Source organism: Simochromis diagramma, unplaced genomic scaffold (assembly GCF_900408965.1).
Source record: "Simochromis diagramma unplaced genomic scaffold, fSimDia1.1 OVJJ01000097.1, whole genome shotgun sequence".
Taxonomy (NCBI): Eukaryota; Metazoa; Chordata; class Actinopteri; order Cichliformes; family Cichlidae; genus Simochromis; species Simochromis diagramma.
The window spans coordinates 434,720-460,741 of NW_024387319.1; the positions used below are offsets into that span (position 1 = coordinate 434,720).

Below are 26,022 nucleotides of genomic sequence, written 5' to 3' on the forward strand. Positions count from 1 at the left end.
TTTTTCTTTTGTCAATAAAACTATCAAGTCTTTGCGCAAAGAGTTTCAAGCACTGTTACTACCTGGCTCAAAAGCCGCAACACAAAAAAGGAGATGAATACCAGAGTGTTAGTGAGAAGAGGTTTTAATCCTAAAATGCATAGCAGGTTGGCTAACATGGCTGCTACCACCCACCCGCTATCACCACTATATAAATGCAATCCATTATTATTATTATTAACACTATCACTCACCCACTTAAAAGTAAAACAAACTGATAGTGATGGTCCGCTTGAAGCTGATGCTCCGGTGCGTGTGTCAAAAAAATCAACACGCTGCTTCAGAAGCTCTGTGTCGAAGCTTGATTCGTTTGGCCAGAGTCACGTGATCAGTGACGTCCGAAGCTTCGTTTAGAACGTGACTGCTTCGGTGTCTCGTTCAATGCTTTATAAGGAAGTGAATAATTCGCAGGATTTGTGGAGTGTTTTGATGGTGACAGGTAGCAAACCACTGATATTTCTACTGAGAGACATGGAGCCAGCGAGGAAGAGAGGAGGTTCTGTTGTGTGGGAGAATTTTGAGTTCATTTTGGTCAATCGGGTGGGTTTTCCAGCTTTGTGTTGTTGTTTTTGTATTTGTTTTGTGCGTGTTTATTATATCTGAAAACGGGAAAAAACTTAAGATGTCAACAAATCTGCTTTTCATAATATAAATATAATTAAATAACTTTAGAAAGACTTCTATTTGACTCGTTACATTTAATGTTATAGAAAGATATATTTAATTTATTAAATAATCTTAAACTGTTAGTCTGCCAAATGTGCAGCAATTTAATGTATTTATTCTCTTTAGCTGATAGTTTGTGGGGCCCAGGTAGACTGTATAACTGCATCTCTACCAGTTTCTCTGCACTCCAGCCTCTTCTGTGCCATGTGAAAGGATTCTCCTTAATGCAGGAGAAATCTTAGCCATGCAGGACTCCTGTTCACTGCTTAACAGTTACAGCTTGTTACAGCCCTAGCAGGGCCTCCTCCTGAAGGTGCCTGTGTGGGCGTGTCCCACCACCTCTTCTGCCTGAGGTGCCACCTTTCCCTGTTACACAGCTGACTCACATCAGTAATTAAAAGTATTTAAGCCCAGGGAAAGGTGAGCTCTGGGCCAGAGAGCCAGTAGTGTGGTTACAGCTTGTGAGTGGTTGTTGTGTTTGCAGCTAGTGAGCTGCTCTTTCTTTTTGGCTTACGTTTTACTTTATTGACCAACGCCTGAGTTTTGTTTGTTTTCTTAAATGGTCATAGCGGCTTGTCTGTCTCTTTTAGTTAGTATAAATTGAAACTTTAATAAAACTCTTTAATTTAACCCTTTTGCCTCCTTGACTCCTTTTTCTGACCCGGTCACTTTTTGTTACTTCCCCCTCCCCGCCTAGACCCCTCAGGGGAACGTAACACAGCTTCACAAAAAGAACCTTGAGAGCAAACTGCTGCTGAAGCGTAACCATCACCTCACTGAATGAAGAAATGGCACATTTTTGTTAAATATGCAGAAATAGACACACACCCAAACAATTTATGGTAAACTGAGCTGCCTTGTATGTACATATGTTCAAGATGAATGGTTCTAATGTTTTCTGAGGCTGCTGTGCCATTTGGAGCAAAAATGAATATAAAGTTAACAGCATATCTTGTCACTGGAAATAGTTTGAACTGTTTATATATATATTTTTTGTATTTACTGTCGGTATTAGTGAAAAAAAGCTTCATGTTGTGAAAAACTGAAATCTGGAAATTAGTGTCACGGGTTGCTTAAAGGATCCACTCGCAGGACTCCTGGGTAGCGTTCAAACAGATGTTTATTACAGATCTTCACCAAGTGTATGTACAGACAGTGAGAGGTTAGTGCTATATACATACACACACACACACACACACACACACACACACACACACACACACACACACACAAGACGTGAGGGGCAGGGGTCCAGGGAAAACGGGGAAAATCACACACGTGCTCAGAACAGCCTCTCTCCACTCCGCTAGCGACCTGTCACTCCTTCCACACTCCACACGGGGAATCTAGGAACAGAGGAACACGTCAAGTCTGAGGCAGAGGCACGGCAAACTTGAGCTAGGTGTGTACTAACAAGAGCCTTCACAACAATCCAGCGTTGAACAGCTGATCTCCTTCTCATATACCGGCTGGTCTGCTGAGGCCCAGGTGTGCACGATCCGGGAAGGCGTGGACCGAGGGCGTGAACCCGCCATGAGTTCTGCCCCGGCAAAACAGGGGGGGGGGGGGGGGGGGGGGAGAGAAAAAAAAAAAAAAAAAAAAAAAAAAAAAAAAAAAGGCTAGGAGTGGAGAGATTCTGACCAGCGCCTTGCCGATCCCGCAGGTTGTGACAATTAGAATAGTTTAAAAAATAAAATAATAATAATAAATCTGACGTTTCAAACAGTTACTCGCTACTTGAGTAGTCTTATTTACTCTTGAGTAACTTTTTTGACAACTACTTTTGAGTTTTACTTGAGTAATAATATTTTAAAGTAATGCTACTCTTGAGTACAATTTCTGGATACTCGACCCACCTCTGGTGAATGCCTTGTAGTGGAATTTGCTGAAAACAGCAGAAGTAGTAAAACTGTGTGCTGAAGGGAGGGGAAAAGAAATCCACTGAAAACTGGTGTAGAAGCTGAAATTTGTATTGAAAACAGTTAAAAAGTTTAAATGTTAAACTGAAAAAATTGTTACCATAAGCGGGATTTGAACCCGGGCCTCCCGCTCTGAGAACAGCTGCTCATTTCACCAAGCTAAAAACACAGCTCAACCCCACAAACAAAATCAGTGACCACACTGATTATGTGGTCCATTTATTTCAATGGGAAAAAAAAAAAAAAAAAAAAAGGGGCACAAAAACGAATTAATATCTCAAAAAGTATAGAAGTTATGAGCACCAAAAGTCATAGTCGGCATTAACAGAAATAGCATAATAGTTTAAAATTTGAACGGTGAAAATCGCACAAAAACTGCTAAAGTAGTTCCATGGCAAGGAAGAAAGAAGCAACTAGAAAAGTTTGCATTTCCTGGAAAACAGCAGAAGAAGGAGAACAATCACCTGAAAAACCTGATCTAAAAATATTAAAAAAATAAAAAAAAAATAAAAAATAAAGTATAACAGTTATGAGCACCGAAAGATATAGCAGGCATCAACTGAAGGAGCTGAAAAATTAGCTGACAAAGTTGAACTTCCTGCAGAAATGAGGTGAATAAACTTAAATTTGTGCTTGAAACAGGTGAAGAAGCAGAACTTTGTGCTGAAAAGAAGTTAAGACACTTAACCTTCTCGGTCATACTATGATTAAGCAAAAATACTACCATTTGGCACCAATACTATGCTTTGGCAGAATTACTATGTTTGAGCACAAATACTATGATTTAGCAGAAATAATATAATTTGGCAGTTTCTAGATCAGTCAACTGTGTGTCTGCTAAGTCATAGTATTTTTGCGAAATCATAGTATTGCTGCTATTGACAGAAATACTATGTTTTAGCCTATATACACTATGACTTGGCTCAAATACTACGATTTAGCAGTAATACTATGATTTGGCTTAAATATTGTGATTTGGGTGAAATACGTTGATTGACCCAGCCCAATTTTTACTCTTTAAGTGTGCGTGTGTGGGGAGATATGTGTGTATTCACATCATTTATGTTAATGAGAGTGTGGGGAGTGAGTTGGAGGGTGGGGTGGGCTGCTTTTAACTATGTAAAGCACTTTGTGCTACATTTTTTGTATGAAAAGTGCTTTATAAATAAAGATTGATTGAGCTATAAAAAAAAAAAAAAAAAAAAAAAAGAAAAATTACTTTGCAGTGTCAAATACTATGAATTTGCAGAAATACAATGATTTAGCAGAAACACTGACGCTGTAAAAATACTATGATTTACATGAAATACTTTGTCTTAGCAGAAAAGCTATAATCTAATCAAGCAAGTTTTAGCAGAATTTATAAAGTTTCTCATTCATTTCAAATGGGACCCAAAAAAAAAAAAAAAAAAAAAAAAAAAAAAAAAAAAAAACACAACAATCTCCAATAATCGTCCATCTGTGTCAGGGGGAGAAAAAAAAAAAAAAAAAAAGAAAGAAAAAAAATTGGATTCAGACGGTTAAATGTTACTATTTGTCATGTCAGTCTTTACTCAGACAGTGGAAGTGAAATCATGGCTCAAATATTTGTTATGAAACCAATTATTTATTTTTACACCAAATTAGTGTTACCTTAGTCATATTTGATGAACATCCCCAGAACATTCAAAAAAAGAAAAAAAAAAAAAAAAAAAAAAAAAAAGTCTTCAAATCTTAAATTGGCCTAGAAATGTTAATAAATAAATTACACCCAGCATCCTGGACAAGTCTCAATGGAAGAGTTTGTGAGAAGACAATCATGTAATGGCAAAGCTGCAAAAGTAACAGGCTAACAGTAAACCACTAACATTAAACATCTACAATACTGCATAAATTTTGTGATGAAAAAAAAAAAAAAAAAAAAAGCCAAATTTTTATTTTTTCCCCCCCCATCAAAGAACTTGAGAACTCGCCACCCTTTCTAAATGTGTTTAAGTGTAATATGTCCCATTATTTGTAGTTTTCCCCTTCTGAAGCTCGTTGGCAAAATTGTCTCCCCAGAAACACATTGTATCAGCAGTTCTCCCCATTCGCTAACATTTTCTTACGTTGCATTTGACCTTTCTGGATCAGTTCTGTGAAAAGTAGTAGGGATTACCACAGCAGGTTGAATAAGCATTTAAAAAGTTCTATACAAGATAAAAAATAAAATTAGTAGGAAATTTCCATGCATTTAAAGTTAAAAAAAAAAAAAAAAAATTCTTAAAGAAACTTGGGAACCTTCTCTTTGTGGAGAAAAATAGTATAAGCACCACACAGCCACACTTACCAATATTCAACTTTAATGGTAAGCAGGACAGTGTGTGGAGGTTATACCACATTTAATTCCTCAAAGATAAAACAAATTATTTACACTTTAAAATACTTTTAAGATCAAACTCCTGTTACACTAGTCACAGGTGTAGCTTTATGTGTTCTTTCATGAAGGTTACGAGTACTTGAATGTGAGAAGCTTTCCTCACAGTGACTGCACTTATATGGTTTCTCTCCCATGTGGATTTGTCTATGCATGTTAAGGTTACCTGCAGTGGCGAATGATGACCCACACTGGCCACAGAGGTACTTTTTAATGCCACTGTGTATAAGTTCATGATGTCGTAATTTACTTGGAGTGGGGAAGCCTCTCCCACATTCTTTGCAGTAGTTCATTTTGTGTCCAGTGTGTCTACGTTGATGTAATTTTAAGGTCCTTTCCTGGCTGAAAGGTTTTTTACAAATGTCACAACGAAATGGTTTCCCACCACCACAACGATAGCAGTGTTCAAAACTGGATCCTTCTGGGTTGTTCTGCTTCTAAACAAAGACAAATACATTTAACATAAGTTACACGTTTAAATTAACTTTATTTTAAAGTTTGTTTCTATGACGTAGAGGAACAGAAACAAGTGTTGATACCCCAGAAAGAAAAAAAAAAAAAAAAAAAAAAAATAATACATACCTCACAGTAACTGCACTTGTGGAGTTTCTTTCTGGTGTGGATCTGATGGTGCATTTTAAGGGACGATGAAAGTTTAAAAGTCTTCTCACACAGGTCACATTTATACGGTCTCTCCTCAGTGTGGGTAAACATGTGTTGTTGTAAGTATCTTTTTTCTGTAAACTGCTTGTCACACTGATCACAGCTGTAAACATCATGTCCCGTGTGAATGCGTTTGTGTCTATTTCTGTTCCCTAAATGGTTGAAAGTTTTCCCACAAATGTCACAGCTGTATGCCTTAATTCCAGAGTGGGTAACTCCATGCCTCCGTAAGCTACCACTTTGAGTAAAATCTTTACCACACTGATCACATCTGTATGGTTTAACTCCACTGTGGATGAACTTGTGGTTTTCCAGGCCTTCTTTCTGAGTAAAACGCTTCCCACAATGATCACAACGGTATGCTGTAATATCACTGTGAGAGACTTTATGCTTTTTTAGGGCACTTTGCTGAGTAAAGGACTTCCCACACAAGTCACATCTAAACTGTTTATATCCCCTGTGGATTAGTTGGTGTCTTTGCAATTTACCAAAGCAAGTAAAACATTTTCCACACAAGTCACAGATGAACAGAATCTCTGCAGTGTGGAAGTCTGTGTGTTTTCTTAGGGACTCCTTTCGAGTAAAAGCTTTCCCACACTCATTGCAGCTGTATTTTCTTCCCCCGTGGGGTTTGTCAGCCTCCTGAGAGGGCTGACATCTTTGCCCATTTCGATCCTGCAGTAACAGAAATACCAACAGAGGCATTGAGTTAAATACAGTCATGGAACAAACTGAACAGTCAAACTCCCTCCAGTTTTCTGTATAATTTTAAACCAGAGGCCTATTTCAACCATCTACTAGTGGTAGTACATTATATACAAATGGTCAGAAGAACCAAAGCAATAATTTGGTAGTATAGTCTATGGAACTATCAGATTTAAGTATTTAAATATTCTCACGTCATCGCCATTCCTAGTGCTTGTACACACAAATATTCAGTCTTGTTCTTGTCTTTGATTTGACTGCTTAGATTAGACAAATTTAGCTGAAAGCCAACAAGGATACCCGACGGATTTACTTTGCCAAGTGGATCATCACGGCCTTGCCGTTTTGGTCCATTTGATCAACCTTTGTTGTTATTTTTCATTTTATTTTCAGTTGTTACAGACTGGGCAGACATGGCTGGGGGATAGGAAAGGGACAGGTCTACATTTCTACAGGTTTTTAAATTGTATTCTCGAACACCTTAGACTGCTGACACCGTCATTACAACAGCATTTGTTTATCCCTAGAGTTACATTTAATGAGACTACTAGGCCAAACCCTAAAATAATTTCACATTATTTTGACAAGAATTTTATAAAGAATTACAATAGTAAAATGTGGAACTTTTGCAGGTTCTGGTTAGAGTGACCCTAAAGCATGTAGCAGGGCAGAGCAAGTACTACTGCCACCAGCTGCACTCCAACACAGTGGCGTTCAAGTCTGCTGAACTACAGGATGAGAGACTAGGGATCACCACAACAACTACTACTGTATAACATTTCCAAACTGTAATACAATAATATCTAATGAAGGAAAAGTGTAAATGTAATGTGTGCTACAACAGTAATTAAAATTATATTAAAGAAAGAGTAATATATACACAAATAACATTACATGATGTACTATTGGGGGCTTAATATAAACCTAGCCTGTGTTTTGGTGCCCGTTAAAATGAACTTTGTGTCATCTTTGTGTCAACTTTTGAGCAAATTGTGACCATCATCAAGCAAACCAACCGAAGACGATGAAGGGCACACAGTTTCAATAGTAGTGAAACATATTTTCCTTACCTTTTCTGTTGAAGTCATCGTTTCCTCTGTGGTGGCTAAACTGAGCCTAAATGACTCAAAAATGTTGCTCTGCTGCTTCGTCAGACTCTTCTCCACTTGCTAACCAGCAGGGACACAAACAGATCTGGTGGTGTTTCAGTATCGAAGCATGTAAAAAATAAAAATACAAAAATATTTCAAACACATGCTTATTCTACAGAACAGACTTTAGACCCACCTACTATCCAATCACAGGTCTCAGTGATCTTCTACAGATTTTGACCATCAGAGAATTTATTGGTCTGTAGGCAGTGTTTCATGCTTATTTGCCCCCAAACTTGAACATAAATTGCTTTGAGCCAGTTAGTGACAGTATGCCAGTGTAACCCAGTAACAGGTGAACCACTCTTATGACACAGAAAACTTGGGTTTTTTAAAAACCTAACAACAATAAAAATCTTGCCTTTTAGTGCAGACTTCTGGAGAAGGCATGTATTCCTGTTGGACACTGCGTTTTTAAGGACCAGTCATGATGATGACCACATGCTTCTCCATAACAGAGTGAACTCTCTGTAGCTAAAACCCAAATAGATTCTGGCACATTCAGAAGTTCTTACATTGTCAGGGCTCAGCAGGGCATAAGTCAAAGCACAGGACTCACAGGGCAACAGAATAAACACAAACTGACCTTTATTTGGGATATCCACTCAGATCCACAATGCAAGGAAAACGAAGAGCAACAGAATTTCAGGAAGCATAAACTAACATGTTAACTAAAAAGATATGAGACAGGGCTACAAATACTCTCTCACACACTCAGGGCTAATTGGGAACTGGACACAGCTGAACATAATTAAGGAAAATGACAGACAGAACTCTGAATCCTGACTCAAGTAAAGCTTGAGGTAGTCCTATTGCCTGGACTAAAGAATAAACCTAAAACCTTCTTATGATGAGTTCACATTAATCCTACTCAATTAGACCAAAATTATTTAACCCTGTGATGGACTTGGGGTGGGCATCACAGGGTGACCCTGAACTGGAACTGAACTGAAAGTTAAAACTGAGGTATACAATGATTATTGTCAACAGAGGCACATTTGTGGAATTTCTGAGTAAATAAATCACATACAAGAACATCACACATGACATTAAAAATCTAAACTTTCCACTCGACACAATTTAAGATAAAAAAAAAAAAAAAAGTGATTTAGCTACTGGAAAAAAGGATGCTTTCATGGGTTTAAAAATAAAAATATATATGTTAAAAGATTATTTTGTGACCCAGAAAGATTAATAAGAGTAATATTAAAACTTAGTAGTGGCCGCCGTTGTTGGAAACTGGAATTGGCTGGGCGGTGCTATGAATTCTGGAATATGGTGGACCACAAAGGACACAACGACCCATCCTTCAAATCTGGGGAAAAAAACAGGACACATTTGTCGGGCGGATTCGTAGGCTGGACACAGCTTATGTATCTTGATAGTTATGTATCAAATGTTTAAAAATGTTTGTTTGCATGTTCCTATGTACAGGCCCTGGAACAGCACCTTCTTAATGCTACAGCGCTACCTGATGAGAGGCAGACAGCTCAAGGACTTCGGGCATTCAATTCAATTCAATTTTATTTATATAGCGCCAAATCACAACAAAAGTCGCCTCAAGGCGCTTCATAGGTACAGAGAAAAACCCAACAATCATATGACCCCCTATGAACAAGCACTTTGGTGACAGTGGGAAGGAAAAACTCCCTTTTAACAGGAAGAAACTTCCAGCAGAACCAGGCTCAGGGAGGGGCGGGGCCATCTGCTGCGACCGGTTGGGGTGAGAGAAGGAAAACAGGATGAAAGACATGCTGTGGAAGAGAGACAGAGGTTAATAACAGATATGATTCAATGCAGAGAGGTCTGTTAACACATACGGCATCACTCAGAACAGAAGTTAATCTTCTCTCTTCCAAGGACCATGAAAAATAGCATCTTATTTAGCATTGCTCAACCCATTTTACATGGTAACAGTGGAAATGTTCCAGCAGAAGAGAGTCACGGAGACATAGATAGACAGATAGATCTTTATTAAGATGGCCATAATGGGCAATACCACCAACATGACAGCAGAACTGATGGGAGAGAACATGTCCAAGCAATTACTTACATTTGTTTGTGGTAGCAAAGCAACACCAAGCCTCATCAGTGCCATGAAGAAACTGTCAGCAAAAAATGAAGCAATTCTAAAAAGAGGAAAAAATATTGTTTTTTAATAAAAACTAAATGTTCGGCACCTCATCCCTTCTCACACCCTGCCCTAGTTACATGAGCACACCATACCATCCCAGCACATCCTTCCTTCAGCTACAGTACGTACATTTACAGAATCAACTGACCAGTAAATCCATCTTTACACAAGTATATTTGTATCTTTTGCACAACCCCCAGTTATGCTCAGTACATGATTATTTAGACTTTTTTTCCCCACTGTTTCCCATTTCGCCACTAGATGCGCTGAAACAAAGCATTGAATTAACCCTTTAAGACCTGCCATAGAACCAAGTCCGCCAGAGCTTATATTATATTTTTACCTGCTGTGGAGCCATTTTTGGGAGCATTTCAAGTTGCTATACATCAATACAACCATTATAGCCCAGATTTTTAATAAATATGTATTCATTAAGTGCATAGTAATTACATAAATTGCAAAAAAGTGCAATAACTACACAAAAAAATTGAAATCGTTTTTGCTTTTTAACATATATTTCTAGTTAGAGAAATTTAAGAGGCTATCCCTCAAAACTGTAAAATACAAAAAGTTGCACAAAATAGTTTCCCAACCATAGGAAATTTATTTTGAGTGTCTTCATAGTTTTATTTTTGAAAATACACCAATTTTTATACACTGCAGAAAACGAAAATAAATATTATACTGCAAAATTTGCAAAAAAGCAGCATATGCATCAAAATAACTATTTCCAGCAGTGCAATATGAGTCCCTAAGCATCCCAGAAATGACACAGAAAGTCATAAAGTCAAAGATAACTTTTAAAAGACCAGTATAGGCTCTGAGGGCCTGATAGTAAAAAGGACTTACATTTCCGCGAAAAATGACGTCACTTCCGGTTTCGGGCAGGTAATGGCGGAAATGCAAAAGTTCGCGCTGACGTCTATTCCAACGTAGGAAGTGTTATGAACAGCTGATCGGACCGGCAAAGCGTGTTTCTGGAATATTATGTTTTTGTTCCTGCAAGCGCTTTTTATGCAGTTTTTGCAAAGCTTTATGTGGAAGGAAACCGTGACGTAGGACAAGCTGATGGCATAAGATGTAAGTACAACTCCTCCGGTATTCATTATGCAAAAAAATTTTTTGCGCTAGCTTACGTGGTTGCAGAGCTACCGGGATTTAAAAATAGTTACGCAAAACAGAGCGTGCCCGCTCCGATCGGCTGTAAAGGGTTAATGAACCCATTTTCAGTTCAGTTGATGAAATGGTTCTTTGCTTCATTTGCACATCACTATCCTATACCACTGTGTTGCCTAGATTGGTGGCACTGGGAATTCAACAGACAGTAAAAGAAAAAGACACAATAGAGTTAGTAACACAATCATCTTTATCACCTCTTTGCTAGACTGAAGTCTAACTGCGGTATAGATCATCTTATGAAATCATTCTGAAGCTTCGTGTTTAAATGAATGTCAAAGAGCCTAGTCACATTCAGCTTCTTAAAAATTGCTATTAATGCCTTGTTCCTTTCTTGAACATAGACCTGACATTCTAATAGTACATGCTGAACAGGTTCCAGTTCACTGCAGGGCAAAATAATAGTGCCGAAGGATTTTGATCTCCATTGCCGTTTACCTTATACACCTCAGATTTCTAGTAGAAAGCAGAAACATGCCACCTGTAAATGTTTATCTAATGACACTGCAGTGATTGGGTGTATTAAGAGTGGGAATATATCTACTTGTCTATTTATCAAGCCATGATGGTTACTGGTTATTAAACACCAAAAGCATCCATGGAAGTACTGAGACTAAACACTACTTTTTGTAGGGGGATAAGTGTTAAAATTCCTTTTAAAAAACACACACGCACACACACAAACTAATGTAAATATTTATACTTGTGCCTTCCTAGTTATAACATTCAGGTTTATTCACTGCAGGTCCAGATATCAGAGCTACCTCATCAGATCCAAGTGTGTCATCAGCTGACACTCTTTACAGGAGATTCCAGCTGAACTCTGTGGAGCCTGATCTCAAGGTTTTGAAGTCTGACCCTGAAACCAGAAGAGGATCTTCAGATTGATTGTGATACAGTGATTTCAGTCCTGCGTGATCACGCTGATGTTTGCACAGAGCAGAAAATGAAGTGAATGTTTTTGCACATTGGTAACAGTGAAACAGTTTATTTACAGCGTGGGATCGTTTATGTTCGGAGTATGAACCGAGATTCCTGAAGCTCTTGTCACAGCTGAAGTTCTCTTCCGTGTGAACCTTCATGAAGGTTACGACTACTTGATTGTGTGAAACATTTCTCACAGTGTCTGCACTTGTATGGTTTCTCTCCTGTGTGGACTCGTTTATGTCTTTTAAGATCATCTGCAGTGAAAAATGATGACCCACACTGGTCACAGACGTTCTTTTTGACCCCACTGTGAATGAGTTCATGGCGCTTTAATTCACTTGGAGTGGGGAAGCCTCTCCCACATTCTTTGCAGAAGCTCATTTTGTCTCCAGTGTGTCTACGTTGATGTATTGTAAGGTTCCATTGATGACTGAAAGTTTTTCCACAAAGGTCACAACAAAAGTCTTTCCCACCACCACAGTGACGACAGGGTTGAGAACTGGATCCATCTGTGTCGGTCTGCTTCTAAACAAAGACACAAAGAGTGTAAGTCAGGGAATTCCTTCAACATTTTTATCCTGAACGTCGCCTCAGATAAAGAGCATTTCTGCCAATATCCAATTACATTTTACTGTTTACATTATAACACTCAGCTCACTGGGCTACAATAAACATCTTTGATCTAGAGGAACAGCAACAAGCACTGGTACCCTGTCTGCAGACATACTTTCACCATACTATGAGGACATGTAAATAAAACTTACAGACCATTAAAAAGAATTTGATTTTGAGGGGGTCAGGTGGGATGCACTGATTGGTTTTAGTTAGATGACCCTCCTGTTGTTCAGTCAGTGAATACAAGTAAAATGGACTGGTTCTTACAGAGCACTTTTCTACTCTGTCTGAGCACTCAAAGTGCTTTATACAACATACCTCATTCACACTGTTAGATCCCAGTTACCCCTGTACAGGTGGTCTGGACAGCTCTCCATCCTTTGGATCAGAGTCGCTTACTCCCTACGGGTATTATCCTGTTAGGTGAAGTTGAGACTAGTTTAAGCCGGTGGCGAGGAGATTCGCTCAGCCTCTAACTGCCTTCATCTAAGTGCCCGCCCTGCACTTCCTTTGACTCTATGCTCTCATTTGCAACCTTAATGAAACATATTTGTAAGCCACAGTTATTAACGGCAGCTCTCCTCTAATGATCTATAGCACTTGTTATTGTGCTGAGTAAAATTTTGTGACCTGGACAGTACGTCCCAAGGACGTATTATAATGAAGTACTAGAATAACCTATAAGAACCTAAATCTGATGTTATGGGTTAACACACAAAGTCTTACCATTTACTGTTTTAAGAAGGTAATAGAATCAATGTCCACAATTCTGACTTTGAATTAAGATAAATAATTTTTATTAAAGCGAGATTTCAGCAGGCGTTAGCAAACAGCTTAATTGCAATTTAATCAATCAAATCCAAATAATCAATTTATCACACTATAAACTCTAACTATTCTGTTGCTGAGTGACTACAACCGTTGTTGAGGTGTGTCTTCTTTTAGGAGGGAAGGAGGATCATCGTGCGCACTGATAGAATCCAGTTTCCAGTACAAGGCTCCCCGACTTCACCTTCTTGACTCTGATCCTAACTCAGCATACGATGCGTAGGCAGTTCAAAATTCATAACCCAATCAGTCGATCCACAGTGAAGGGCTATGACTTCTCCTCTGTTGTCCCTCTCTCTAAGTCTTTTCACCGCAGATCTTCAGTCTTCTCGCATCCTACTTACCGGCTCGGGACTAGAAGAAAAAGCCCCTCTCTGCTTTTGCCTCCCATCTTTAACACCTCTACGGACACCATATAATACAGATAGTTTTTCTATACTTAAGGAATTTCTAGGGCAGTGGTTCTTAACCTGGGTTTGATCGAACCCTACGGGTTTGGTTAGTCGGTTTCAGGGTTTCGGCAAAGCCTCCGCCGTGACATGCACGGCTCATCTATGTCTTGAATTTGAAAAAAAATTGTATTTTATTTTTTGCTAAAGAGGTGCATATGGAACTGGTAGCGTTCGGTACCTCCAACAAGGTTAAGAACCACTGTTCAAGGGTGACTGTAGCTCAGAAGGTAGAGCAGGTCATCTACTTCAGCGGTTCCCAGCCTTTTTTGTGCCACGGACTGTTTTATGTCTGTGTATATTTTCACGAATCGGCCTTCAAGGAGGGGAGGATAAATGCAACAAAATAAAACCAGTACCCCAAAAAAACGGGAAAAGACCCAGGGAAACCGAGTTAACGATAAAAATGATTAGTGGCGACTGCTGATCTACATAATCCACTCTGCATGTCACAAGATACTAACCCCAAGCTGTTCTCCGATGGATCCAATGGAGTGTGAATGTTAGATAGAAGAGGGAGAAATTTTCACTTTGTATTATATTAGGAATGTTTTAAGAGATTTGTGAGAGATTTGACTGAATATTCTGTAAATGAAGTATTTTTATATCCCATTAAGATTTTAATTTAAGGTTAATTAACATAACGCTTCAAAAGAATTACAACTGTAAATCCTCAAATATGGCTACAAGGTAACAGTAACCGTTGTTTTTAATTAGATGACTTATTATGTTCTTTACTGACACTGTCAAAATTCCAGCAGCCATGGCAAATGTAATGTGGGCCTAAATATGGTACAACGTGGATATTGTGAATACAGAAAAGTAATAATGAACTTTTTTCATGATCATGGATGAAAAGAAATAATGATTGAAATCTGATCATCAGCCAGCACTGCTGTTACAGCTAGCAGAATTACTAACTTGCTAACAAGTTACTTACTGAGCAGAGTTGATCCAAACAGTGACACTGAAATTAGAAGATAAAAATATAAATACATACCTCACAATTACTGCACTTGTAGAGTTTCTTTCTGGAGTGCATTTGGTGGTGTTTTCTCAGGTAACGTGGAGATTTAAAAGCCTTATCACACAGGTCACATTTATAAAGTCTCTCATCAGCGTGGGTAAACATGTGGAATTGTAAGTGTGCATCTGTTGTAAACAGTTTCCCACACTGATCACAGAAGTAAACACCATTTGCAGTGTGAATGCGTTGGTGTCTATTTCTGTTCCCTAAAAGGCTAAAAGTTTTCCCACAAATGTCACAGCTGTACGCCTTAATTCCAGAGTGGGTAACTTCATGCTTTAGTAAGTTGCCACTGCAATTAAAAGTTTTACCACACTGATCACAGGTGTACGGTTTGACTCCACTGTGGACAAGCTGGTGTCTTTTTAAGTTTCCAGGTTGGGTAAAAGATTTTCCACACAAGTCACAGCTGTGCGGTTTATCTCCACTATGGATGAGTTGGTGTCTTTTTAAGTTTACTGTCTTGGTAAAAGACGTTCCACACAAGTCACACCTGAATGGTCTCATCCCAGTGTGGATGAGTTGTTGAATTTTCAGGTTAGACTTTCCAGTAAAATCTTCTCCACTTTCATCACAGCTGTATGTTTTCTCCCCCTTTCTTCTGTGAGGTTTGTCGGCCTCCTGAGAGCGCGCACTTCTCGCTCCATGTTGGTCCTGCAGTGACAGAGATACAAACAGAGGCAGTGAGTGAAATGCAGTCGTGGAACAAACTGAACCTGCCTCCATTTTGGAATCAAAGATGTCAACAAACACATTGTAGGTGTGTTACCACCACCTTCTGGTGATAGTTTCACATTACAATGATGTGCTACAATGAGAGTTGGACTGAAAATGACATTATTAAAGAAATATTGATTACTTGAGAAAATCTTGTACTTCATAACAAATTCTGAGTCCAACTGATGACATTGTTGTTTCAATGTGTTCTGATAAAATGTGATCTTTGTATTTTCTTGTAACTTCTGTGGTTTTTGTTTGTGAATGTAGCTTCTGTATGTGTGGAGGAGCCCAGGATGGAAAAGATAAAGCTGCTGTTAACAACCAGCTGTGCACACAGTTTCAATAACAGCGTAACTGAGATATTTTTCTCACCTCCTGTGTTGAAGTCATCGTTTCCTCTGTAGTGGCTGAGCTGAGTCCAAATGGCTGAAACTGTTCCTCTGCTGCTCCACCAGACTCTTCTCCTCCTGTTACTCAGCTGGGACACAAAAGTGTAGATATGCATTTTATCCCTTATGTGATAAGGCATGTGATCAAAAGTGGGTCAATTACACTTCTTTAGGGAGAACCCCTACCAGGGTTTAAAAAGCTGGTACTCTCCACCATCCACAACTGGACAATAAAGTTTATTGTGACCCTGATACTGCAGCAGATTGCTCTGATCTGCTGAAAGTAGAAAGATTGCCCATGTATGTCAATAAACAAACATTATGCTTGTAAATAATTAAATGTGCTACTACTGCCTCTACTTCCGCACACTTGGGATTTTTTTTTCATTCTAATGTGAAGTGTTTGTTGTGTACTAAGAAATGATGGCATAACATCACCTGATTTATGGGTATCATCTAGGCAGAGTGGAATTAAGAATTACACCTACAGGCCACACTGACCTGTGGATGTGAACATAGGTAGCTCTTCTGTGTTGTGCCATCTGCATTGCCAGAGGTTGTTTGGTTTCCTCAATGTATAAATCACGGCATTCCTCCTGACACTTAGACTACATTTAGAAAAAAACATGTCTGAACTGTTTCAATACTGCTGACATGAGGGATCACTAAGAGTTTTTGTTTAACCAGCAGCTGTCCTTCTCTACCGCCTGGGGCTTACTTTAGGTGCCTTCTCAGCTTAGGCTTTCCTCAACACTGTGAATGGGTTGGATAATGGCAGGTATTATGTATCCTGAAACAAGATAACATTCTTTAGTAGGGCCAGGACTCTCCAGTCAATTTACACCTACAGGCCAGTGGGAACTCTTTCAATGATGAGCCATCCTGGACCGGGAGGAACGCTAGTTTGAGCACAGAGTCAAGGAGGCCATTTACGCAAAAATGGAAAGACCATCTCTGAATCGAGGAGGGGGCCTAAAGGTACATCTTTCATGATCACCAAATTTCCCCTTGTGGGACAATTAAAGGTTTATTCTATTCTATCTTACAATGTTGTGATTCCAGCCATTCCCCAACTCTCTGTGAATGGTACTCATGGCCATTGATCGGTTTTTTTTTTAGTCAGTGGTCATGAGAATTTGCATATTAATGATCAAGGAACTGACCTCCCAGCCCATTGTTTATTCAGTGGGTGAATTTCAGTCATTGTGCAAAAGTATTGTTTATGCAGTCAGCTGAGACTGAAGAAGTCACTTGGAATTAGTGATGAAACGTTTCTCCCGGTATGCAAAGGTTTTGGCACCCCTGATAATATTCAGGATTGTTCTTCATAATTCATTGTTTTTTTTGGATCAGTAATTTCATTTAAATATATCATATAGCAGACAAACAGTAATATTGAGAAGTGGAATGAAGTTTATAGGATTTACAGAAAGTGTGCAATAGTTACTGAATTAGGCAGGTTCATAAATTTAGTCACCTCAACAGAAAAATGACATCAATATTTAGTAGATCCTCCTTTTGCAGAAATAACAGCCTCTAAATGCTTCCCATAGCTTCCAATGAGAGTCTGGATTCTGGTTGAAGGACCATTTGTCTATACAAAACATCTACATTTCAGTCGGACAACTCATAAAACTATGAAGTCATATACAGTGGGAAGCAAAAGTTTGGGCAACTTGTTAATAGTCATTATTTTCCTGTATAAATTGTTGGTTGCTACAATTAAAAATGCCAGTTAAATATATCATATAGGAGACACACAGTGATATTTGAGAAGTGAAATTAAGTTTACTGGATTTCCAGAAAGTGTGCAGTAATTGTTTAAACAAAATCCGGCAGGTGCATACATTTGGGCACTGCAAAAAAGGAAATAAAATCAATATTTAGAAGATCCGCCTTTTGCAGAAATTACAGCCTCTAAACGCTTCCTGTAGGTTCCAATGAGAGTCTGGATTGTGGTTGAAGGTATTTTGGACGATTCCTCTTTACAAAACATCTCTAGTTCATTCAGGTTTGATGGCTTCAGAGCATGGACAGCTCTCTTTAACTCACACCACAGATTTTCAATAATATTCAGGTCTGGGGACTGAGATGGCCGTTCCAGAACTTGTTCCTCACCGTGAATGCTTTAGTGGATTTTCAGCAGTGTTTCAGGTCCATGTCTTGTTGAAAGATCCAGCCCCGGCACAGCTTCAGCTTTGTCACTGATTCCTGGACATTGGTATCCAGAATCTGCTGATACTGAGTGGACTCCATGTGTCCCTCAACTTTGACAAGATTCCCAGTCCCTGCACTGGCCACACAGCCCCACAGCATGATGGAACCACCATATGTTACTGTAGGCAGCAGGTGTTTTTCTTGGAATGCTGTGTTCTTTTCCCTCCATGCATTACGCCCCTTGTTATGCCCAAATAACTTTTCATTTCATCAGTCCACAGCACCTTATTCCAGAATGAAGCTGGCTTGTCCAAATGTGCTTTAGCAAGCGGCTCTGTTTGTGCTTTGGGCGGAGAAAAGGCTTCGTCTGCATCACTCTCACATACAGCATCTCCTTGTGTAAAGTGCGGCGAATGGTTGAACGATGCACAGTGACTCCATCTGCTGCAAGATGATATTGTAGGTCTTTGGTGCTGGTCTGTGGGTTGTCTTTGACTGTTCTCACCATTCGTCGCTTCTGTCTATCCGAGATTTTTCTTGGTCTGCCACTTCGAGCCTTAACTTGAACTGAGCCTGCGGTCTTCCATTTTCTCAATATGTTCCTAACTGTGAAACAGACAGCTGAAATCTCTGAGACAGCTTTCTGCATCCTTTCCCTAAACCATGATGGTGAACAATCTTTGTCTTCAGGTCTTCAAGAAGTTGCAGTGCGCGTTTGCGTCCATATAAAAGACACTGTTTTTGTCCACTAGAGTGGGATTTTCACGGCACATTCTGCACCAAATCTCTGTGCGTTCATCATTTGTTTGAAGCCAGCTCACCTCCTGCAACCACTTTTCCGAGAATATTCGCTTCTTTTGTGGTTCGGACTCCTGACATTTCTTTGGAGGTGGAGGAACATCACAGTAATTGCTTAAAGGAGCTTCTTCGACATCTTTAAGAGTTCTAAACAAATGTCTGTCCTCCTCCTGAAAATCTTATGTACGCAAACACGTTGTTGCAACTTCTTATCTTGTGCGCGTTTTTTATTTTGACAGCGAATGCGCACCTGCGGACCACTTATGTGCAGCCCTGGTTATTTAGCTCGTCATATTGCAGCCACAGAAATTCTTTTGTCCATGAAACCATAAAGCTGCACTTTCTTTTTGCCTTATAGTCTGATTTGTCATTACTTTTCCGTTTTGTGGTAAGCTTTTCTTTGGCTGTCACTTCTTCACCCTGACCTGTCTTATTTGGCTCAGCAGAACTGAAATATATATCCTGCTGCTTTTACACACGCACTCACATACAGGGAGTGCAGAATTATTAGGAAAGTTGTATTTTTGAGGAATAATTTTATTATTGAACAACAACCATGTTCTCAATGAACCCAAAAAACTCATTAATATCAAAGCTGAATGTTTTTGGAAGTAGTTTTTAGTTTGTTTTTAGTTTTAGTTATTTTAGGGGGATATCTGTGTGTGCAGGTGACTATTACTGTGCATAATTATTAGGCAACTTAACAAAAAACAAATATATACCCATTTCAATTATTTATTTTTACCAGTGACACCAATATAACATCTCCACATTCACAAATATACATTTCTGACATTCAAAAACAAAAACAAATCAGCGACCAATATAGCCACCTTTCTTTGCAAGGACACTCAAAAGCCTGCCATCCATGGATTCTGTCAGTGTTTTGATCTGTTCACCATCAACATTGCGTGCAGCAGCAACCACAGCCTCCCAGACACTGTTCAGAGAGGTGTACTGTTTTCCCTCCTTGTAAATCTCACATTTGATGATGGACCACAGGTTCTCAATGGGGTTCAGATCAGGTGAACAAGGAGGCCATGTCATTAGTTTTTCTTCTTTTATACCCTTTCTTGCCAGCCACGCTGTGGAGTACTTGGACGCGTGTGATGGAGCATTGTCCTGCATGAAAATCATGTTTTCTTGAAGGATGCAGACTTCTTCCTGTACCACTGCTTGAAGAAGGTGTCTTCCAGAAACTGACAGTAGGACTGGGAGTTGAGCTTGACTCCATCCTCAACCCGAAAAGGCCCCACAAGCTCATCTTTGATGATACCAGCCCAAACCAGTACTCCACCTCCACCTTGCTGGCGTCTGAACCGGACTGGAGCTCTCTGCCCTTTACCAATCCAGCCACGGGCCCATCCATCTGGCCCATCAAGACTCACTCTCATTTCATCCGTCCATAAAACCTTAGAAAAACCAGTCTTGAGATATTTCTTGGCCCAGTCTTGACGTTTCAGCTTGTGTGTCTTGTTCAGTGGTGGTCGTCTTTCAGCCTTTCTTACCTTGGCCATGTCTCTGAGTATTGCACACCTTGTGCTTTTGGGCACTCCAGTGATGTTGCAGCTCTGAAATATGGCCAAACTGGTGGCAAGTGGCATCTTGGCAGCTGCACGCTTGACTTTTCTCAGTTCATGGGCAGTTATTTTGCGCCTTGGTTTTTCCACACGCTTCTTGCGACCCTGTTGACTATTTTGAATGAAACGCTTGATTGTTCGATGATCACGCTTCAGAAGCTTTGCAATTTTGAGACTGCTGCATCCCTCTGCAAGATATCTCTCTATTTTTGACTTTTCTGAGCCTGTCAAGTCCTTCTTTTGACCCGTTTTGCCAAAGGAAAGGACGTTGCCTAATAATTATGCACACCTGATATAGGGTATTGATGTCATTAGACCACACCCCTTCTCATTACAGAGATGCACATCACCTAATATGCTTACTTGGTAGTAGGCTTTCGAGCCTATACAGCTTGGAGTAAGACAACATGCATGAAGAGGATGATGTGGACAAAACACTCATTTGCCTAATAATTCTGCACTCCCTGTAACGCTCAGCGATTCTCTGCGCGATCAACCTCTCACATGTTTAAGCTGCGGGAGATTTCACTTGTCATGTTTGCATAGTAAGCTAACGATTGCTAAGACGATGTCAGAGGAATTGGTGCACAAATTATCGTCACTCACCAATCAGTGCTGTCGCTCTCTATACACAGTTCGCGCGATTGCAACGTGAAAGCAAAAAACAAGCGCAAATTCAAACGTGATTTCAATATGTCACATATTGACAGTGGCTCACCGATGCCAATGACATAATTACCCAGCTACATTTCCGAAAGAATGCAAAAGCATTGACATATATTTTTCCTTCCTATGACAGCCCGACGGGCAGAGATAGATTTTGCGAGCCCTGCTTCCGTGCTTACCTGTAGATGAGCCCACAAACCGAGAGAAACTCCGCGATGAAGCTGCAACTCTTTCCAAACACAGGAAACAGATCAGGGAGCAGAGACCCACGTGGTTCACGCTGATCTCAGCTACGATCCAGGAGACAAGGGTGGGCAGATCGATGCAGATATCGATCAGGACGTTGGTAGTGGTTTATGATCGATGCTTTAGTTTCTCTTCTCTAAGTTCAGTCATTTACGTCCGTTTCATAACAAAGCAGCTCTCTCTGCTCGACTCCTCTCCTGCTCACACACTTTGCTCCGCCCTCTTCTTCCTGCTCTGCCGTGGTTTGTTGGTGTCCGGTCACGTGAATCAGCTGCACAGCGCAACATCGTGGGGTGTGTTCCAAAGCGACCCCCTTTCTTCTTTTCCTTGTGTTCTATGAGAAAGTTATCGTTGGAAGTAGAATTGTTAAGGATTAAGGAAAAGAGAAGAGCGGGCTGAGAATTTGAACAGCCTTACTCTCATCTCTCTTTAACAATGTGACACCGGCTGCCCGCCCTGTTGAAACTACAATGTGCTGAACATGGACTACAAAACAAACATCTTATTTCGCCACAATATGTTCTAACCCTGTTGTTCTATGGTGGTCATATAAATGAGAACCGTCTCTTAAAAATATTCCTTTACAAAGTTTGAATTTTAAAGAGGAAGTAACATTTTGGGTCAGATTTACTAACGTCTGCAGCAGCAAAGACTTCTTTTGATGTTAAAAAACTTCTGGATTTACTGAAGCGGCTCAGTGTTAGTTTGCGACTAAAAGTTTTGGCATATGTTTTTGTAAGAGGTTCACTTTCAGGAGAAAAATAATTAAATAAGTCACACAAATGTAAATTACAAAGTCTGTGGCACACAATTTACTGCAAATTGCACAAAATCCAACATTGAAAGAAAAAAAAACCTCATCCTGCCTTATGCCTGTAGGGGTTGTGCTAGTTAGGACAGTTTAATTTTATGATGGGAAATGTTTGTGGAACAACTGTGTAATTTGGCTTAAGTTTTATTTCAGTTCCAAAACTTTGGCTCTGTCCTGAAATTCTCCAGTCAGTCCCAACGCTGAGTGTTTTGAGGCTAGCCCCATTTATTATTTCTTAATAACACAGTTTTTAATGAAATCAAGCAGAAATGAGTTACACTTCTTTTGTTTTTGCAGTGCACACAGCTAACTCTCTCTGCTGAATATGTAAAAAATAAAAGTTTTACTGTGTTACATGCCTGAATGTTGCTCATGGTATGATGGGAAATAATGTTTTCCATTCTTTAGCACATTGAACAGTCAGTTTTCACAGAGTTCAGGTTTATAGGATGAAACAGTTTGTACTGATGCATCTGTCCTCTGGATAAATCTGTACCTGGGTCCTAATCCTCAGAACACTTTGCACAGTGCTCAGGGATTTCTATCAGAACAGTTGTCTCTTATATCAAAAGCATTTTGGTTCTCCTTCAGCCTCCTCGTATTTATCTCAATTTCCTCGCTGTTGTCGGGGAGAGACTCATATATGAATCATGAGCTTATTCTGTATTGTTGAACCACTAAATTGTGCTGCTCTTTGCACGCTTAGAGGTGAAGGGACCAGAGGCAGCAGCAGCAAAAACATCGGACAGCAGCAGCAGCCTCATAGTGCAGGAATATGAGGTGAGGCGCACACTGAGGGCAGTGAACCCCAGGAAGGCCGCCGGACCAGATGGGGTAACCGCAAGGGTCCTAAAAGAGTGTGCAGACCAGCTGGCTGGGGTCTTCACTAAGATCTTCAACACTTCACTGTCCCAGTCCTGCATCCCGCCGTGCCTAAAGTCAGCCACAATTGTCCCACTGCCAAAGCGTACTAACATTAGCAGCCTCAACAACTACCAACCAGTTGCTCTAACACCTGTTATAACGAAGTGCTTCGAGAAACTGGTCCGACGTCACAAAATGTCCTGCCTGCCACCCACACTCGACCCGCTCCAGTTTGCATACAGAGCTAACAGATCAACTGAAGATGCCATCGCTACAACGCTCCACACCACCATCTCTCACCTGGAAGTGCAAGGCTGTTACGATGAGGATGATGATGCAGCAGCAGCCGTTCTTCTCTGCGTGAGTAGCTTAATGTTGTTCGTGTGTAATTTACGTTGAGTAGGCTAACCACGTTATTAAATTAATGCATGTAAGGTGAACTAGCAAACACCGTTGTTGTTACATGCGGCTGTCTTCTTGCTTGATGGCAGATACTCCCTTCACCCTGGCCAAAAAGGCTAAAATGACCAAAGAAAAAGTGGAAAACAGCTGAACATGAGAAATTATTAGACAAAATTTGTGTTTTTTTCTCCATTGATTATGCACTACTTCCAGCCGAAAGTGATACCATTTATGCCCCATATCTGCAGAAAAGGCTAACATTGTTATCTTTTCACAAACCCCCCCCCAGCTAAACATGAGAGTTTTTTGGACAAATTGTGTGTTCTCCATTATTTAAGCACCAGCACTGTTTCAAAAGTACCGGTTTGGTACTGGTATCGGATAAAACCAAAAGGATACCCATCCCTACTCCCTGTCCAAGATGTGTACATCCTCATCCTTGAAAGAGTGTACACTGGCCTGTAGGTGTAAATAGACCAGAGGTTGTTTGGTTTCCCCGATGTATAAATCCTGGCAGTCCTCCTGGCACTTAACAGCGTACACTATGTTACTCTGTTTGTGTCGGGGGACCCGATCCTTGGAGCGGACCAATTTTTTGTGCAGCGTGTTTTGGGGTTTAAAAGCCACAGAGACCCGGTGTTTAGAAAAAATGTCTCAACTGCTCCGATCCTCCTGACACATATGGGATCACTACAGGTTTTCGCTTAGGCAGCGGTTGTCCTTCTCTCCTGGATCAGCTGGAGCTTTCTTTAGGTGCCTTTCCAGCTTTGACAAAAGTCCAGCTGGGATAACCACTCAGTCAAACCTTAAATACTGATCCGTATGTGTAGGTTTACGGTACACGTCAGCTTTTAGATGTCCCCCATACTGATGGAAGCTGGCGTGCACCGTAAACCTACACATACGGATCAATATTTAAGGTTTGACTCTCATCATCCACTGGAGCACAAACTGGGTGTCATTAGGATGCTACAACACAGAGCGAACACCATCCCCACTGACACAGCGGCCAGCTGCATTTATTGCATTGAAATGCAGCCAAAGCCGCGGAGTCAAGGAGGCCATTTATGTGAAAAGGGAAAGACCATCTCTGAATCGAGGAGGGGGCCTAACGGTACATCTTTCCCCATCTTACAATGCTGTGATTTCAGCCATTCCACAATTCTCTGTGAACGGTACTCATGGCTCGGTACTCTTTGATCAGTGGGTTTTGGTCAGTGGTTGTTGATAAATGGTCATGAGAATTTGTATAATTAAGATTAAGGAACTGACCTCCCAGCCCATTGTTCCTTCAGTGGGATGGTTTCAGTCATTATGCAAATGTACTGTTTATAAGATTGGGGAAACCTGCAGTCAGCTGAGACTGAAGAAGTCACCTGGATGAGTGATGAAACGTTTCTTCCACAAAACGCTACGTCCAGATGAACAGAATCAACTGTTGGAGATACACACTTCTCAGTTACTCATTATATATGCTCTGGTATTGATTACTTTCTTATGAATGTAGTGAACAGGCATCAGAACAATTAGTCCTCTACCAACACAGCAGATGTCTCTGACCATAAGACAATCCATTTATCCAGGAGTAAAATGACTGATCATGAGTATACTAAACAATGAAAGTATTATAAAAGACACTAGGAGAGAAATCATTGGATATTTACAAGAGAATAAGAATAGCCTGGTTGAGCCCACTTTAGTTTGGGATGCAGTCAAGGTGATAACGAGAGGCTGGAGTATGATGAATGTCACGAGAGAGGTCATATCCCAAGTGAAAGAAGTTAGACAACAGATCTAAAGAACAGACCCAATATTATGTCACAGAGATGGTTAATGATATTAATTTATCATCCACATAAGTAAATCCTAAAAAGTTTGTTTATCTGAACGTAGTGTTTTCAGCGGTAGAAACATTTAATCTCTCATCTAAGTGACTTCAGTCTCAGCTGAACAATAGGCTGTGAGGTCAGTTCCTTGATCATTAATATGCAAATTATCATGTCCATTGATCAACAACGACTGATCTCATAAATGACTGTTTTATTTTCTCCCTCAAGCCTCCTTTCTACAACAGTCTTTTTACATATCCTCTCAGTACGCATTATTTTATCTCCTCCTGTCTTACCTGACATCAACAGGTTCCCAAACCTTAGAAAAGGTCAAACAAGCAAGAATTCTATCATCTTTTTCAGTTCTCTTGATACCACAATCGGACTTAATCGTATGTTCTCATTCTTCTTCTTCTTAAGGTTCAATATTAATTTGAATACCTCTCTTACTATTTGAAGCACTCACTTCTTTTGAACCAATTTCCCCTATCGCCCGTTTCCAACTTGGCATTCCAACCAGACTTTCATTGTCGTCAATTCATTCATTGTAGTCCAGTCAAAGGCCAGCTTATGCTAACTGCTGTCTACCTTCTTCCTCCAAAATTAAGCCAGCCTCCACGAGAGCTTCTCTAGCTAGGTAGGTCACATCTGCTTCCAGCATCTCACCCTGGTAGAAACTCCGCGATGAAGCTGGAACTCTTTCCAAACACAGGAAACAGATCAGGGAGCAGAGACCCACGTGGATCACGCTGATCTCAGCTACGATCCAGGAGACAAGGGTGGGCAGATCGATGCAGATACCGATCCAAATATTTGTAGAGGAACCAGAGGAAAAGGCAATGGTGACTGAAAGAATTGTGACTGGA

General features: G+C 40.1%; 2 protein-coding genes across 6 annotated transcripts in view; both read right to left on the minus strand.

The window, feature by feature from the left end:
- LOC120717281 (zinc finger protein 239-like) overlaps positions 1 to 21,204 on the minus strand; it is a 37,371-nt gene extending 16,167 nt beyond the window's left edge. Inside the window, exons 1-4 of one of the 2 annotated variants that reach the window (XM_040005222.1) lie at positions 21,184 to 21,204; positions 15,787 to 15,892; positions 14,668 to 15,348; positions 11,732 to 12,300 (exon numbers count right to left, since the gene is read on the minus strand). In XM_040005222.1, the coding sequence (XP_039861156.1) occupies positions 11,896 to 12,300; positions 14,668 to 15,348; positions 15,787 to 15,804 (1,104 nt within the window). In that variant the 5' untranslated portion in view covers positions 15,805 to 15,892; positions 21,184 to 21,204 and the 3' untranslated portion in view covers positions 11,732 to 11,895. Of the gene's footprint in view, positions 1 to 11,731; positions 12,301 to 14,667; positions 15,349 to 15,786; positions 15,893 to 21,183 lie in introns of those variants that run through there. The other variant, XM_040005223.1, reaches the window with a different exon arrangement.
- Positions 4,549 to 8,361, minus strand: LOC120717278 (zinc finger protein 239-like). 4 transcript variants are annotated; one of them, XM_040005220.1, is made up of 4 exons: positions 8,125 to 8,361; positions 7,458 to 7,556; positions 5,602 to 6,357; positions 4,549 to 5,453 (listed from the first exon to the last, which is right to left on the minus strand). In XM_040005220.1, exons 2-4 carry the CDS (start codon positions 7,473 to 7,475, stop codon positions 5,037 to 5,039), a joined length of 1,191 nt encoding a protein of 396 aa, XP_039861154.1. In that variant the 5' UTR covers positions 7,476 to 7,556; positions 8,125 to 8,361; the 3' UTR covers positions 4,549 to 5,036. The 4 variants fall into 4 exon arrangements, with proteins under 4 accessions (XP_039861154.1, XP_039861151.1, XP_039861152.1 ...); XM_040005217.1 differs by having other exon boundaries at positions 4,549 to 5,456; positions 8,125 to 8,354; XM_040005218.1 differs by having other exon boundaries at positions 4,549 to 5,456; positions 7,458 to 7,581; positions 8,125 to 8,238.
- Positions 21,205 to 26,022: the final 4,818 nt, after the last annotated feature.

Excerpts from the sequence above, each read along its gene's own strand:
- LOC120717278 (XM_040005217.1), bottom strand. Across the intron at positions 5,457-5,601 it reads ACAAGTGCAGTTACTGTGAG|AAGCAGAACAACCCAGAAGG; the intron begins GTATGTATTATT and ends GTCTTTGTTTAG.